Genomic DNA, 15,905 nt, shown 5'->3' with positions numbered 1-15,905 from the left:
AAACGACTTATCCAGAGCTTTCCAGGTGGCTGGTCGTGGGCTCAGCCGGGAAAACACCGAGTGCCCTGTGAATCCGCCCCACGACCCCTGGAAGAGGCCACAGGCACGGGCCCATTTCTCAGATGAGGCTTGTCAAGGCTTGGGCTCACTTATAAGTTTCCCCATTGGCCCCTGAGGCTCACGGCTCATTCCCCAAAGAAGCGATGAGTTGACAGAGGTGTTCACTCTGATGGCACAAACACTCTTTGGGGATTTGTTCATTCGTTCGAGGGGATTTCCGACGCCCCCCCCCAACACCGCCGCATGCTGTCGGGTGGGGCAAATATTCCACTCTCCCATCAACCCACTGGGTATGAATTATGCCGAATGAAGAGCTCCCAGAGGGGCCCAGCTAAGAGAACAGATTCTTAGGACAGGACAGAAGCACCTCCCCACAGCCCGCCCCCACCCCAGGCCAAGCCCCGCCTCTCAGGTGAACTTTTTTTCATCCTTCAAAGCCTTCTCCAGGAAGGATTCCCTAACTACCCTCCCCAACCCCATATCCTGCTCCGGTTCCAGCCCTGACCACGGAGGGTGGGGGGGAGGTTAGGGGGGGATTGGGGGTGTCTTCGTCCAGCTCTGTCCCCGTCAACCAAACCTGGGTGCTCCTTGTAGCCTCTTGCAGCATCCCCCCAGCCTCGGGAGGGTTTGGAGAATGAGGAGGGGGTGCGGACAAGACCTGGGTGGGGGCGGGAGCGGGGGCGGGGCCGCCTGGCGGCTCACCTGGGCCAAGCCCGCAGCCTCGGGGCGCTGTGGGCCGGTCAGTAGGGGTGTCCCGGATCTTTGGGCCGCTTCAGCTGCACTTTGAGCCTCTTCATGCCGATCTGAAAGCCGTTCATGGCCTGGATGGCGGTCTGCGCGCTGGCCGGGTTGTCAAAGCTCACGAAGCCTGCGGAGACCGGGGTGGACCCACGATGGAGGGCAACGCGGGCGTCCTCTGCTCGCTCCAGTGCTGCAGCCCTGGCTGCCCGGCTCGCGGGGCCCTGGGGGCGGGGGTGTGCGCTCGCAGAGGCAGACGGCCCAGGGAGGTGGGAGGGCTTCCCAGAGCACACACAGCAGCCCTGGCCTGGTTCTGACACGCGCTGGGCTTGCGTGCCTGGGGGACGGGGCACTCACTCCTTACCTGGGGTCTGCTCTGCTGAGACTTCCCAACTGACGTGGGGGCCAGGCTGGGTCTCTGGGGGCCCCGGGAGGGCCATGTTCTCCCTCCCCAGATCCCATGCCTGCCTCCTTCTAGGCTCTGGATGCCCACCCTTTGCCTCCTCTGAGATCTCTATCCATCTGGGGTCTTGTCTGCCCTCGTGACTGTCTCCGTCTGTCTGTCCTTGTCTCTCTGTTTCTCTTTTTCTCTCTGTCTTTGTGTGTGTGTGTCTTTGTGTTTCTTCTCTCTATCCCTCCCTTTCTGTCTCTTCTCTTATGGTCTCTGTCTCTCTCTTTGTCACCATCAGTCTTTCCAGTCCCAGACTCCCCCTCACCCTGGGCCATCAGAAACACTCCAGCATCCCCCCACCCCCCCTTAAGCTTCCACCAGCATAACACCCTCCACCTGACCCTACTCCTGCCCCTCACCTGTTGGTCCTCACAGACTCCCTGGGGGACTGCGCAGAGGCCACAGGGGCTGGGGAGGTCCTCCACGGGGAGAGGAGTGCATGTGTGGGCATTTGGGGGCAGGATACCTGAGCTCCATGGGAAAGGCTGGGTGCGAGGTCAGGCAGAGAGATGGTGGGGTCAGGGCTGAGGGGTCTGGCTGGGGCTCATGGGGAGCCATAGGGGAATCTGGAGCTGGGGTGGGTGGATGTCTTCACATCACCCACACCTCCCATTACATAGAGGAGGAAACTGAGGCTCAGAGAAGGCATGTGACCCCCTGACTGCTGAAGGCGACAGAGTAGGTTTTCCTCCAGAAATTTCCTTCTTCTTTCTGGAAGCAGGATGTAGAGGAGGGAGCCTGGGCACTGGAGGGGGGGTACACTGGAGGGGGGGTGTCCCTAACTTGCTGCGTGACCTCAAGCATGTCGCTTGACCATTCTGTGCCTCTCTTTCCTCCCCATGTAAACTGGGACAATTCTTCCCTTTTATGGTTGGACAATGAGTATATACGGGAGGTGCTTAATAAATAGTCAAAAGTCGACACTTCCAAGAGGACAGGGTGGGTTCAGAGCCCAGATTTTGGAGTCAAACAGACTGATTCTAACCTAGGTTCTGCCTCTTTGCTGCCGTGTGACTTTGGACAAGTTACGTGCCTCGCTGAGCCTAATGTCCTCTGTTTCTGGGGACAAGGAAGTTCTCCCCACAGCCCACAAGGCCCTGCATGACCTGCCCTGTCCCCTCCCTGCCCTCCCCTCCTCCCTCTCTCCCCTTCACTCACTCTGCTCCAGCCACACGGGCCTCCTCGCTGTTGCTGCAACATGCCAGGCACTGTCCTGCCCCAGGGCCTTTGCACATGTGGTTCCCTCTGCCTAGAACACTCTTCTCCAAGAGGCCCCACGGCTGGCTCCTCATCATTCAGGTCTCAGTTGAAATGTTGCCTCCTCCTTATCAGTCTGTATTTTTCTTACCAGTTTTATTTTTGTCTATACCATTTATAACTCCCTGGCCTATATCCTATATTTGTTTATTTCCATCTCCTCCCCCCTGGACCTGTGCTTTCCAATTCGGTCAACAGCCACTGGCCACGGGTGGTTATTTCAACTGAAATTCACTAAAATTAAGTAAAATAAAAAATTCAGTCCTTTGGTCACACTGGCCACATTTCAAGTGCTCAGCAGCCACATGGGGTGGTCGGCTCAGACAGCACAGATGTAGAGCATTTCTATCATCGGAGAAAGTTCTACAGGCAGAGTGGCAAGACTGTGAGCTTTCAGAGGGCAGGGATTTTTGTTGGCTTCTTTCACTGCTGTGCGCCAGGCACAATGCTGAGCGTTGGCACACAGTAGGTGCACCATATGTCTATTTGTTGATGAATAAATGAACAGGGGAGTCTTAGAAATGCTGCATGGTGACATGGTGAGTGCTTGGCACACAGTAGGTGCTTAATAAGTGTTTACTTTGATTATAAATGTGATTTTTTTTTCTTTTCTTTTCTTTTCTTTTTTTTTTTTTTTGCCACACCTCTCGGCTTATGGGATCTTAGTTCCCCCACTAGGGATTGAATCCGGCCCTTGGCAGTGAGAGTACGGAGTCCTAACCACTGGACCTCCAGGGATTCTTTTGGACCAGACCTGTCTCACGGCTGACCACACGCTCCCAACCCCATTCCAGGGCGAGGGGCGCGTGGGATGGGGCTGGCAAGCAGGAGGGGGCACCCGCAGCAGGGACTCACCAAAACATTTGCTCTGGTTGGTGGCCCGATCCATAAACACCTTGGAGGAGATGATATTGCCGAAGGGCAGGAACATCTGCGTCAGCTCCGTGTCTCCAAACTCCTGGGGGAGGTGGTAGATAAACAGGTTACAGCCTTCGGGACCTGCAGGTGGGGGAGAGAAAGACATAAAGCCCCCAAGGAGAGGAGGCGGACCCCCGGGGGAGGGGCACGGGTCCAGAGCCCACATCTGGCATCTCCAGCTGTTGGGAGAGGGGTGCCCCCTGACACTCAGAAAGAAGAGGCATGGAAGTGGCAGGAAGGTGAGGCCGGGAGCCCTAATCCCTTGTCTATAAAATCCTACACTCAGACACTCCAAACCTCTAATGATCCTCAGGCCCCAGAGAACTTATAAAATTCATATGATCCCTACCCTTCACAACTGAGATAAATTCTTCCATCCCAGACCCCAGATAATCCAAAAATCCCATACAAGCCCAAACCCTGGAAAATCCCTAAGCCTCAAACTCCTGGTCATTTATAGAAATCAGATGAACTAGGCGTAGGGTATACGGACACTCTGTACTGTCTTCGCAATAACTCCATAAGTCTAAAACTGGTTTTAAAATGAAACATGCCTTTTTGAAAGTCTGATGATCACAGAATAAAATAAGACTAGTAATTGCCTGGTCCTAAACCCCAAATATCCAGATATTTTTCAAAACCTTGGATAACCCTCCAAACCTTGGATAACTTTCAAACCTTGGATAATTTCCAAAATGATGCAAAAATAAAATCAAGTAAAATAAAAAGATTATTCTCTAGTCCCGAACCCCAGATATCCTGAAACCACCGATAATTTTTGAATGATATGCTATACCAACCAGAAATAATTTTTTAAAGCACAGCTAACCCTCAGAATCATCCCCTCCCCCAGTAATCTCCAGTCATGGCTCATATAAGAACCATAAATAGTAATAGCATTTTTAAACCTTGATTATCCAGTCATCAACAGTCCTCAAACCTGCCTCTAATCCTAAACCTACAGACAACCTTCTCCCAGGTCCCCCCCTCAAAAAGGTAGCCCTCAAACCACCAAGAATCCCCCACCCTCACAATGAATATTCCCCACCCCAGAAAATACAAAATCCAAGATTACACATTCACATCCACATCCACCCTTATCTTCCTGATGAGGACCACAGTTCTGCTAACATGCTTGCTGTTGCTGTCGTTGTTGTTGCTTGTTTTTGTTTGTTTGGCTGTGCCCCGAGATTTGTGGGATCTTAGTTCCTCGACTAGGGATTGAACCTAGGGCCACGGCGGTGAAAGCGCCGAATCCTAACCACTGGACCTCCAGGGAATTCCCTAACATGCTTGTTTTTAAAATGCAAGTGCGTTCCCATACAACTGATATGTTACGGAACAATTTTGAGCAAACACGAATTTTGTGTTTGTCTGTGTGCTATCTCATCTCCAAGAAACACTAGGTGAATGCAGAAAACCACACGCAGCTGCACCGAACCTCATAAGAAAGCAAAATGCGCGCGCGCACACACACACACACACACACACACACACACACACACACACACACGCACACACACAGCTTCAACATCCATCAACTTTCTCAGTTCTCCAAGTATGTTATGAGCAGGACCCATCCCTGTCTGGGGTTCCGACTCTCCGTCTGATTTCAGACAAGCCTTTCCATCACTTCAGGGTAACTCACATGCTCCAACCTCTCCGATGCCACTTCCCCCTGCAAACTTGCGGTCTTTTCCAAGATAAAGTACCAAATTTATTGTACTATTCGAGTATCTCTAAACCGTCTAACACGCATAAAACTGTGCTACTGTTTTCATTAGGATCTTATCTTTTTTCTTTTTGGGCACCTCACAGCCAACGTTTCTGAATGGTGTATCACGACCCCATTTCCCCCACGAGCCTTGCAGTTGGTATTGTGAGGTTCTGCAAACTCAGGTGACTCTCCAGAAAGCATACATCCTGTTACAGCAGCACGGACTGCATCGGGACCAGCTTTTATCCACTGCACCCTGCCAGTGTTCCCCTTCCTGCAGGCCCAGGGCAAGGGAGAAATTGAACAGAGCCTCACAGAAATCAGTCTGTGGGCCAGGCCACCCTCAAGCTTCCCAGGTCGTGGGGCGATTTGGGCCTTTTCTGGTTGGTTGCCTCTCCCCAGCCCCCCACCCCCACCCCCACTAGATGGATTAAGGAGAGGAAGGGCCTCCCTGGCTGAGTGCCCACCATGTGTCAGGAACCGCCGCTGCTTACTCCCCAGCAAGGGGAGTAAGGTGGTCGCCTGAGTGGCAGATGAGGAAACTGAGGCTCGGAGCAGTGAGGTGCCTTCCTTATGACGCTCACAAGTCAGAACTGGGTGGATTTGAAGCCCGGTTCTCCGACTCCAGAATCTAACTCCTCGCCCCCTTGACTTTACTGAGGAAGCCTCATTTGCCCCGAGATACCTCACCATTCCACCCCCTAAATTCTCTCAAAAAAATGTCAGAGAATCATCCCGTTCTGGGTCACTGCTGTCCCTACCGGGTCGGGACTAGCACCATTCCCACTTTCCGGAGGAGGAGACTGAGGCTCAGAGAGGAAGAGTCAGTCGTCCCCCCAGACACCCATGGGCTACGCCGGGGCTTGAACCCAGGTCTGTCCGGACCCCAGGCCAAGCGGTTCCCCGAGGCCAGGCCGAGCCGGGGGTCCTGGAGGTGCAGGGGGGCGGTCAAAGGGCGGGTCTGGCGCCCAGGGGAGGTCGCGGCCCCCTCACCTTCTCGCTGCTGCTGCTGCAGGAGGGGCGGCGGCTGGGGGACGCTGTGCGCGATGGGCGTGATGGCCGCGGTGGGGTACATGGCTGCAGAGACCGGGAGCGAGACACAGGGCGGAGCGGGCGTGAGGCCAGTGGGCAGCCGGTGCGCGTGGGGGCAGGGCTAAGACGTGAGGGGCGGGGTCACAGCTGAGGGTGGGGCCAAGACCGAGTCTAGGGAAGGCGGAGGGGTGTGGTCACATGGGAGAGAAGGTCTGAGGGCAAGGCCAAGGACCCGTCTTGGGAAGAGGAGGGGGCGTGGTCATATTCGAGGACGGGTCTGGGGGTGTGGTCACATGGGAGAGAAGGTCTGAGGGCAAGGCCAAGGACCCGTCTTGGGAAGAGGAGGGGGCGTGGTCATATTCAAGGACGGGTCTGGGAGGGGCGTGGTCACATTGGAGGGAGGGGCCAAGGCAACAGGGAAGAGCAGAGTGGGCGTGTCCCTGTCTGAGGGCGGGGCCAAGGCAGCCTTTAGGAAGACAAGCCAGAGATCCGAGCGAGGCCCTGGCAGAGGCGGGGTCAGTCTGGGCAGGACATGAGGGGCGGTACCAAAGGCAGGTTATGAGGGGCAGGGCCAAATGTTGAAGAAAGGCGGGGCGGGGGGGAGGCCAAGAACTGGGATTGGGCCCAAAGTCGGAGGCACAGGCAGAAGAGGGAAGGTAGGATGAGAGGGCGGCTCTGAGGGCAGGAACCATATCTAGGTGTGGCTAGGGGCGGGGCGTGGCTAGCCCAGGTAGGACGCCGGGGGCCGAGGGGCGGGGTCACGCACGGGGCGGGGCCGCGCTACCTCCCTACCTGTGTACTGCTGGACTCCGGAGAAGGCAGGATGAAGGGTCTCGGCCACCGTCGGGCTCTGAGCTGCGGGGAAGACGGAGGGGCTGAGTGGGGCGGGGGCAGCAGAAATCGTCCATCCACCCCGCAACACCCACCCCCAGCTTCACTTCTGCATAAACGTTTTACAGGTATGACCCTCATTTTACAGATGGGGAAACAGCAGCTGGCACAGGGCCGCTCAGGTAGGAAATGACAGAAGCCAAACTCGAATCCAGGTTTCTCAGACTCCAGAGAGGTTTAACAATCAACCCCAACTCTCTGTCCCCATCCTGACCCCCCTTGCTCCTCTCTTTTATTCTCTGGATTCTCCAGAACTCCAGGTCTCTGCTTTTGATCACCTCCCATCTCCATCCCTTCCCTTTATCCCTCCCCACACCTTGATCATCAGACACCCTACGGATCCCCTACGTGGCTGTGACCTTCCGATGTTCCCTAGGGGAGGACACAGGGGTAGGGGAGAGCTTGTCTAGGCAACCAGAGCTGGAGAGTCTGGGGAAAATTGAGCAAAAAAATCTTGAATGGAGAGAGGTTGCTAGAAGATGGGGTGGTGATGGGGAAGAGGTAAAACAGTAAAGAGGTCGCATGAATGAATTACTTTATAGTGATGGAACAGTTCTGTATGTAGATTGTGGTGGTGGTTACATGAAACTATACCTGTGATAAAATGACATAGAACCACGCGCGCACACGCACACACACACACACACACACACACACACACAAGTGCCTGTAAATAGTGAAGTCTGAGTAGGCTCTCCAACTCCCGTTGAGTTCATTGTACTGTACCAATGTCAGTTTCCTAGTTTTGACAACGTACTGTAGTTATGTAAGACGTTAGCATCCAGGGACGCTGGGTGAGGGGTACAAGGACCTCTCTGTATTATTTTTGAAACTCCCCGTGAGCGCCAATCATTGCAAGATAAGAATAAACAAATTCTCAGCGGTGGAAACGCAGATGACATACTTCACCTAAGCAAGGTGTGGGAAGACGGTTGCCTTGAAATTATGGTATAGGGTAGAGAAAAGTGAGACCTCTGCTTCAGGAGGGCAGAGCCCAGCCCAACAAATCAGTGCATGGCCAATATTGAATGAATGAATTAATGAGTGAATGAATGAATACGGGCACTGATATTTTCCCAAATGGTAATGATTACTAATGAAAATTGATGGTGCCATTCTTGGTACCAGGTGACGCGTTAGCATTTTACAGACTGATTGCCTCGTCAGTGCAATCTCATGAGATGACTGATGTTATCCGCCCCATTTCCCAGATGAGCAAACTGAGGCTCAGAGACTTAAAGAAACCCCCCAGGGCCACTGAAGTGGAATTCGAACCCAGAAAGGTCTGGATGCAAAGTTTCTATGTTTAACCTCTTTCTCTGTGCCCACAGCTAGTATCTGTTCACCTGAGACTCCCTTTGTCCTGCCCCTTTGTTCCCTGGACACCAAGGCATAGGGACCCATGCTTGTCCCGGGGACACCCTCCCTGCCTCCTGCCACTCTCCTCGGCCCCCGGGGACCACCCGAGTTACCTGGGTAGGGCACAAGGCCATTGGCATATACGGTTTCTAGGGCGGGGTGCCCGCCAGGGAAGGGCACAACACCTGCGAAGCCGTTGGTGATCGGAGCCACGAGGCCGGGCACGGCGGTGGTGCCGAGCAGCGGGGGCGAGTGCAGTCCTGGGGAGCGGAAGAGCGTCACGGGGAACCTGATCCTGGCCCCGGCCCTGCCCACCCATCCGTGGGTCACTGGCGGACTCTCACCAGAGGCAGGGGCGATGGGTGTGGCGGGCAGCCCGTTAAGGCTGACGGCGCCGATCTGCTGGATGTGGCAGGGTGAGAAGGCCACGCCGGGGCTCAGGTAGCTGCCTGAGGTGGACAGGACCGTTGTCTGCTGCTGCATGAGCTGGGGGTGGAGAGGGAGTCAACGTGCACAGTCAAAGTGGCACCTGGCCTGAGATCACAGCTCATGAGGTGGGGGGCGGGTCCTCCAGGAACTAGAGGGTCAGGCCGGGTGTCTTGGCTCAGGTCGGGGTCAGGGATCAGTTAGGAATTGGGGCTCAGCCTGGCATCAAGTCTCAGTGTAGGATCAGGGCCTAGACTAGGTTCCAGGCTCATTTAGGAACGAGAGCTCAGCCAGGGATTAGGGCTCAGTCTAAGATCAGGACTCAGTCTGGGACCAGGGCTCAGCCAATGTTGAACTCACTCAGGGTTGGGTCTCAGCTTGGAGTCAGCCAGGAGGTTTAGCTAGAATTCGGGCTAATCTAGATTTGGGGAACAGCTAGGATCTGGGGGTCAACTCAAGGTTGGATCTTCATTTGATGTTCACGCAGGGTGAGGGCTCAGGCTGGATGTAGGGGTTGAGTCTGGTGTCCTGTCAGTCCAGAGCTGGGGCTCAGCTTGGGCTCAGAGCATAGTCCATGGTTGGGGGCTCAGCGGGGGTTGCGGTCAGGAAGCGGCCTGGATTTGGGGACTCAGCCATAGCCAGAATAAGGCCCTGAGTCAGAAAGATTGGGCAAACAGAAACAGAAAGATGGGCAAAGAGGCAGAAGCCCTAGACTGAGAATAGATGGAGAAAGAGAGCGAGACAGACTGAGCCAGATCCCCGGAGAAGTCTCAGAAGCCCTGCTGGAGACAGAGGTGTGTCTTCTGGGGTCACTCACAGCCTGGGCGTAGGCACTGTAGGGGCTGAAGGGCAGGGTGAGGGACGGCGTCAGGATGCCCAGCTGGCCCACCATCTGCTGCATGCGCCGCAGCGTCCGCTCCTTGTCCGTGTCAGCAAACTTGACCACCAGGCTGGAGGAAGCACCCTGCAGGGGCAGCCGCAAGCAGGGAGGGAAAGAAGGGGGGACGTAGCCGGGACTCTGGGGTCCCTTACAAGGGGTGTAGGGGTGTGGATAGCAGCAGCTGTCAGCCCCACCCTCGAGGTCCCAGGTGCCACAGTGAGGACAGTCTGGAGATCAGCATCCCAGGTCTTGCACTTGACCCTGCAGCCCCCTCGTGCGCACAAGTGGAGCATCTGGGTGCGGGGAGCTGCATCTGGGGCATAGTGAGGACCTTGACTGTCAACCACACTCTCAAAATGGGTGGAGAATCCAACTGCTGGAGAGGAACAATGGGGGCCCACATGGAGGACCCTATAGCTGCCACCCACACCTGAGAACAGGTAAGGCTCCAACCATCAGAGAGGTTGAATACCTCCTCTGATGGAGAGCTCACTCCCTACACCGCCCACCAGCTCCATCACTGGACAGCTCGGAGCAGGAGAAAGCCTGACCTTCGGATGAGCTAACTCCTGCCCCTCTAGGGACTAAAACTGATGCCTGAGGACCCAGAGAGCAATAGAACGAAGGATCTGAGACTGCCCTGCTCTTCACACCCATCTTCCAGAACAACAGAGAGCGGGTCCCCAAGGCCTGTCTTCCCCGTGGCAGATTTGGACATTTATGTACAGTGATGGTGGCTCCCAGGGCCACTTTCCTGGGAGGCAGGGCCACCCCCAACACCTGTGTGGTCCCCTCCAGCCTCTCACTGCTACAGGCCCACAGGCTCCCGGCTCCAGACTTGCCCATTCTCCACTCTGGCCCCACGGGGACATTTCCAAATGACCCGGTCCCTTCCCTCTGGGGCTCCCCATCACCCTAGGAGGAACCCCATGCTTCTCAGCCTTGAACTGTAGGCCCCTCCAGCCCCATCTCTTCCTGCTCCTCTGGGGCTCACACACATCTGCACACACTTAACATGCATTCCGCCCACACAGACTCACACTCACCATTGACGCTCACACACACACATGCATATACTCCCAAATACGTGCACATATACTCACTCACGTGCACACAGTCACACATGTACACACGTGACTGCCTACATTCACACGCATGCTCACCCCTCCACACACAGACATTTGCCTTCACACACTCCTACAGATGTACACACGTGCACTCGCTCCCCCCACATCACCCAGACACACACTGACACATAAACATACGTGTGCACTCAGCTACATACTTGCACACGTGTGCTCCCACAAACACACTCACTTAACACACTTGTGCGTATGCAGTCACACGTGTACACATGTGCGTATGCACCAGCGCACAGTGCACACGTATCCATACCCATTACACACACCTCGTGTGCACACTGACACCCACCTACTCACAACCACACGCTCACACACAGACACTCACACGTGCACACACCAACACACACACTGGCCTGCGCATACTCGCGTATGGGCAGCCACGTGCTGGCAGGACATCCATACACATTCCACACTTACTTGCAGGCTCACACACACAATCACACACATACACCCACCCATACCACCATCAGAGACTGCGCCTCTTCTCCCCACCATGACCTCTCTGAAGAAGGGCCAGGGGCTACCAGATGGCTGGGATGGTAAGGCCGTGCCCCCTTGCTCCTTTCCCACCCCTACCCCCATCGCCCAGGGCAACTCCGACTCACCGGCATGGTCTGGCTGCCATGCAGGGCGTGGATGGCCGCCTGAGCCTCCGTATGGGAGGAGAACTTCACGAAGGCACAGCCTGCTCCGAGAGAAGGGGAACGGGTGAGGGGCCACAGGAGAGGGGCTGACAGCCCTGCACGGCCGGTCAGCGTGGACACAGGCAGCCCGAAAGTCGGACATCCGAGAGACAGCCAGCCATTTGTTCAGACAGACAGCTGGACAAGGAAGGATCAGACAGTAAGACAAGCACACAGCCAGCCAGCCAGATGGTGGTTTGTCCAAGACCTCATCAGAGGGTGTGAGGAGGTGCACAGGTGGAGAGGCAGGCCCTGCCCGTTAGAACAAGTGAAGGGGATGGGCTTAGAGAACGCCTGCCAGCCACCGATGCCACGAGATCCAGAGTTGTAATCAGATACGCAGAATTAGAGTGACAAACCATCAGACACAGACACAGAGAGATGCAGTCCTGTGGGCACACTCAGGCAGAGGTACACTCAGACCCAGACAGATACGCCCATGTGGCCAGAGTTGGATAGATGGGGATGAAAAGTCACCAGGCAAGGGCAGAATCAGGTGGACAGACAACCAGAGACCACCAGACACAGGCAAATCCAGACAGACGGTCATAGGCTACAGTTCCAGACAGAGAGAGGGCTATGGAAGAGCCAGGCAGATCTGGGGGAAGGGGGGTGAAAATGTTCCGGAACTAGATAGTGGTGACAGTTGCACAGTTTTGTGAATTTTGTGAAGCACTTCACTGTACACTTTAAAAGGGTGAATTTTACAGTATGTGATCATATCTCAATTACAAGAAAAGAACCAGGCAAATAAACAGTTAGGGACCATCAGATACATTCAGTCCGAGTAAGATAAAGTCGCCAGGGCAGAGACAGGCAAACTGAGAGTCAGTCCCAGACAGATGAACCTGAACACGTAGAATCAGGTAGAAGGAGACCACCAGGCACATGGATACCCAAACAGAAATAGCCATTTGGACACTCAGAAAGAGTGTCAGAGACTAAGAGACACAGGCGGAGTGATACTCAACCCTACGTACATGCAGTCACTTGAGTAGACCGGAAAGCAAGTTCTGGAGATCATTAAACAATCATTCCTGCATGGTACAACCATACAGGAACGGTGGAGCAAGTAGGATCAGGTAGAGGACATAGGCAAATCCAGACGGCAACAGCCCCATGGACAGAGTCAGGTGGAGACAGGCAGCCCCAGACGGACACGAGCACACGGGTAGGACCACGTGGGACTGGACAGTCTCTGCTCGCCCCGCCCCCCGGAGCCGTCCCCGCCCTCTCATGTGCCGCTTCCGCCTCCTGAGCGAGCCCCACCCTCTTGTGTACCTAGCGGGGCCCCATCCCTCCAGCCCGCTCTCCACGTGCTAGGCCCCGCCCACTGTGGGCCAGCCCCGGCCCCGCCCCGGCCCCGCCCCCTGGATCCCGCCGCGCTCTCCTGTGCCCGCTCCGCCCCATCCCTCCAGCCCCGCCCTCCCACAGCCCCGCCCCCGGCAGCCAGCCCCGCCCCCGGCCCATCACCTTTGCTGCTGCCGTCGGGCCCCCGGAGCACGGTGCACTCGTCTATGACCCCGAAGGGCTGGAACAGCCGCAGCACGTCCTCCTCTGACTGCTGCTTGTTCAGCATCCCCACAAACAGCTTCCGGTCCCCTGTGGGCGGAGACACCACCTCAGCCGAGTCCTAGCCTCCGGGAATTTCTCCGTCCCTCCAGCAGAGAGTGGAGGTAGCAGGGCGTGGAGCAGGGCGCCTGGACCCCCCTGGGCCCTCTTCTGCGCGTGTGAGGGAGGACACAGCCACGTGCTTTCCCTGCCTGGGTCTCTCCACCTTTCCACGTGCCTGCGAGGTCCCACCTCATGCAGTGCCCCCTGCCTGCAATGCCTCTCTGTCCAACTGCTTCCACCCTCTGGGCAAAACGGCCTCTCCCTCCTATGCACTCAGAGTCCACACATAGTACCAGGGTTAGGAACTGCCTTGCCTGGCCTGGGTCCATGTCTGTCTGTCTGTCTGCCATCTAGATTTTCCAGGCAGGGGTGAGCGCTGAGGGGCCCTGCATCCTCACAGTGCCCAGCAGAGCTCCCCGCCCAACCTTGCCAGGGCTCAGGAGGGGCCAAGCAATCAACGTCTGTTGAATGAATGAACAGTGTGTGGGCACAAGACCAGGTGCCTGGGGAGCCTGGGATTGGCTTGGGGCCTGGCTGCAGGCCTGGCTGGGACCTGCCCAACTCTAAGGCCAGGGGCCAGTCTGGACCAGCCTCTCCCATGTGAGGTACCAGAGCTCTGTCCCCCCTCCCCCCGGGGGAATTGCACTGCTCCCCTGTAATCAGGAACGCGGCAGCTTCCTCTTCCAGGAAGGGTGAGCTTGGTTACTATGGAAACCCGTTCTCTGGCAGCTGTCACTCATAGGGGTGGGAGGGAGGGAGAGACATATGAGGGAGAGAGAGAGGGACAGGGAGAGACTGAGAGACAGAGACAGGCAAAGGGAGAGACAGTAAGAGGCAAAGAGAGAGACACAGAGAAGCACAAAGAGAACCAGAGAGATAGGAGGAGAGAAAAAGATTAGGAGAGAGAAACAGAGATGGAGGGAGAGGGAGAGAAGGAGAGAGAGAAGGAGAGACAGAGACAGAGAGATAGAGATGAAAACATGCAGATCCCCCCTCTCTAGTCCCTGATCCACAGTGGAAGCCAGGTTGGAGAGTGTGAAAACAGGCCCCCAGTCCCGATGCGCTTTACCAGGATCCTACACATACACAGAGGTCCTAACGGCCCTACCCCCTACAGCACCTCCAAGGCTGCTCTCCCTCAGCCCCCAATCCACCTGAGATGGGGAGAGAGGTCAAAAATATCCAAGAATGACTAGTCTTGGATCCCACTGGGGACAGCCAAGCATCTCCCCATGGGCACACAGCCACCCAGAGGTCCAGCCTAATGCAGACACAGGGCCCAGCCTGCACACCCACGCACCCAGCCGGGAACAGTCAAGCACACATGCTTGAACATATACACCCACGCACAGCCCAGGCACGCAGATGTGCACACAGACAGGCAGGCACCCCCACTGCACCTGCCAGAAACACACATGCACTTGTGCACACACTCGCATACATCTGCGCACAGCCGTGCCCAGGAATGCATGCTCATATACACACACCTGCACTTGCTCAGACATGCAAACATGCACACACACGCAGAGCCCAGAAACCAATCCATAGTCCTTCAGGGACCCCATCCCCTCTGCGTCTGAAGGTCCCCATTATTGTACCCTGAGACGAGTGGGGTATTTCAAGTTCTAGGGAAAAGCAGCAGGACCTGGCTACACCTCCCACTGCTGGGCCTGTGGCCCTGTGGTTAAGGGGAGGGGACACAGCCTCCCTACTCTCCCACCCCACCCCAGCCTGGGCCTCTGCCTCTCCCACCACCTTTGTGCAAGGATTTCCCTCCTCCCATTCCTCTGCCAACCCGCAGCCTGGTGGCCACGGAGAGATGACAACTACCTCCTCGGCTTTCGCTGTCCGCAGGCTTCACCTGGATTGGCCGTGCCATCTGTGGAGAGAGGGGGGAGGGAGGTCAAGTTGGGCAGTGGGGGTAGCATGGGTGGGAGCTTCACCTGAGCTCTGCTGGGCACTCCTGTCCACCTCCCCAGCCTCAGCATCCCACCAACCTCTGGCAGCAACCAGCACCTCAGTCACACCAAATGACACAAGGTCGCACCTACAGGGCTTTGCTCTTGCTGCCTGGAAAACTCCCACTTTGCCTTCAAAGCCCAGTAACAATAACCCTTCATCCAGGAAGTCTTCTTGCCTCCCCAAGTGTGACAGATTGTTTGCAAAGATGGCTCAACTCCTGCAGTCCCTGTATGTGATGTGACTTTGTGGTTCCTCTCATCAAGAACTGGAGTCTATTTCCCGCCCCCTTTTCCTTTTGGACTTGGCCATGCGACTTGCTCTGACCAAGAGAATGTGGTGGAAGTGAAGTTGTGAGAGTTCCAGGCCTTGCCCTCAAGAGAACTTGCCTTTTTGGAACCATGGAGGTTGCCAGGTGGACAAATCCAGGCGAATTACTGGAAGACGGGAGATCTCATGCACAGAGATGCCCTGCTGACACACAACGCATGGGAGTCCTGGCTCAGCTAGCCTCAGTCGAGCCCCAGTTGACTGCAACTGCATGAATGACTCAGGACAAACCAGTAGAACTGCCCAGCTAAGCCCAGCCTGAGCTTGTTAGCCAACAGAATCATGAACAAATAAAATGGTTGGGGCAGTTTATTACTCAGCAGTAGCTGACTGATACACCAAGGCAGCTACTTTTGGCCAGCTCCCTGAGCCTCGTGTGGGGGGAACTGTCATACTTCAGTGCACTGGCCTGCAATCTGGACTTATCGTTCTGGACACTGTCCCCCAC

At 55.9% G+C, this 15,905-nt stretch overlaps 1 protein-coding gene across 5 annotated transcripts; it reads right to left on the bottom strand.

Moving 5' to 3' along the window:
- Window positions 1-568: 568 nt before the first annotated feature.
- CELF5 (CUGBP Elav-like family member 5) lies at window positions 569-15,047 on the bottom strand. 5 transcript variants are annotated; one of them, XM_028485070.1, is made up of 11 exons: window positions 14,993-15,047; window positions 14,491-14,495; window positions 13,028-13,175; window positions 11,477-11,556; window positions 9,667-9,813; window positions 8,768-8,909; window positions 8,537-8,683; window positions 6,945-7,028; window positions 6,135-6,218; window positions 3,422-3,505; window positions 569-928 (listed from the first exon to the last, which is right to left on the bottom strand). In XM_028485070.1, the coding sequence occupies exons 1-11, from the start codon at window positions 15,045-15,047 to the stop codon at window positions 801-803; spliced, it is 1,104 nt and encodes a 367-aa protein (XP_028340871.1). In that variant the 3' UTR covers window positions 569-800. The 5 variants fall into 5 exon arrangements, with proteins under 5 accessions (XP_028340871.1, XP_028340876.1, XP_028340874.1 ...); XM_028485075.1 differs by having other exon boundaries at window positions 6,966-7,028; XM_028485073.1 differs by lacking the exon at window positions 14,491-14,495 and having other exon boundaries at window positions 3,362-3,505; window positions 6,966-7,028; window positions 13,028-13,156; window positions 14,996-15,047.
- Window positions 15,048-15,905: the final 858 nt, after the last annotated feature.

This window comes from Physeter macrocephalus, unplaced genomic scaffold (assembly GCF_002837175.3).
Source record: "Physeter macrocephalus isolate SW-GA unplaced genomic scaffold, ASM283717v5 random_363, whole genome shotgun sequence".
In the NCBI taxonomy this organism is placed as follows: domain Eukaryota; kingdom Metazoa; phylum Chordata; class Mammalia; order Artiodactyla; family Physeteridae; genus Physeter; species Physeter macrocephalus.
Note: the sequence above shows the minus strand (reverse complement) of the source record. Positions and strands in the feature narration are given on the sequence as shown.

What these genes read in the sequence shown, in the direction of transcription:
- CELF5 (XM_028485072.1), bottom strand. Translation starts at nt 15,047, where the DNA reads ATGGCACGGCCAATCCAGGTGAAGCCTGCGGACAGCGAAAGCCGAGGA. An exon ending in ACCCATCGCCCCTGCCTCTG is followed by an intron (nt 8,684 to 8,767) that starts GTGAGAGTCCGC and finishes TCCGCTCCCCAG; the next exon opens with GACTGCACTCGCCCCCGCTG. An exon ending in TAGGGAGGTAGCGCGGCCCC is followed by an intron (nt 6,219 to 6,944) that starts GCCCCGTGCGTG and finishes CGGTCTCTGCAG; the next exon opens with CCATGTACCCCACCGCGGCC.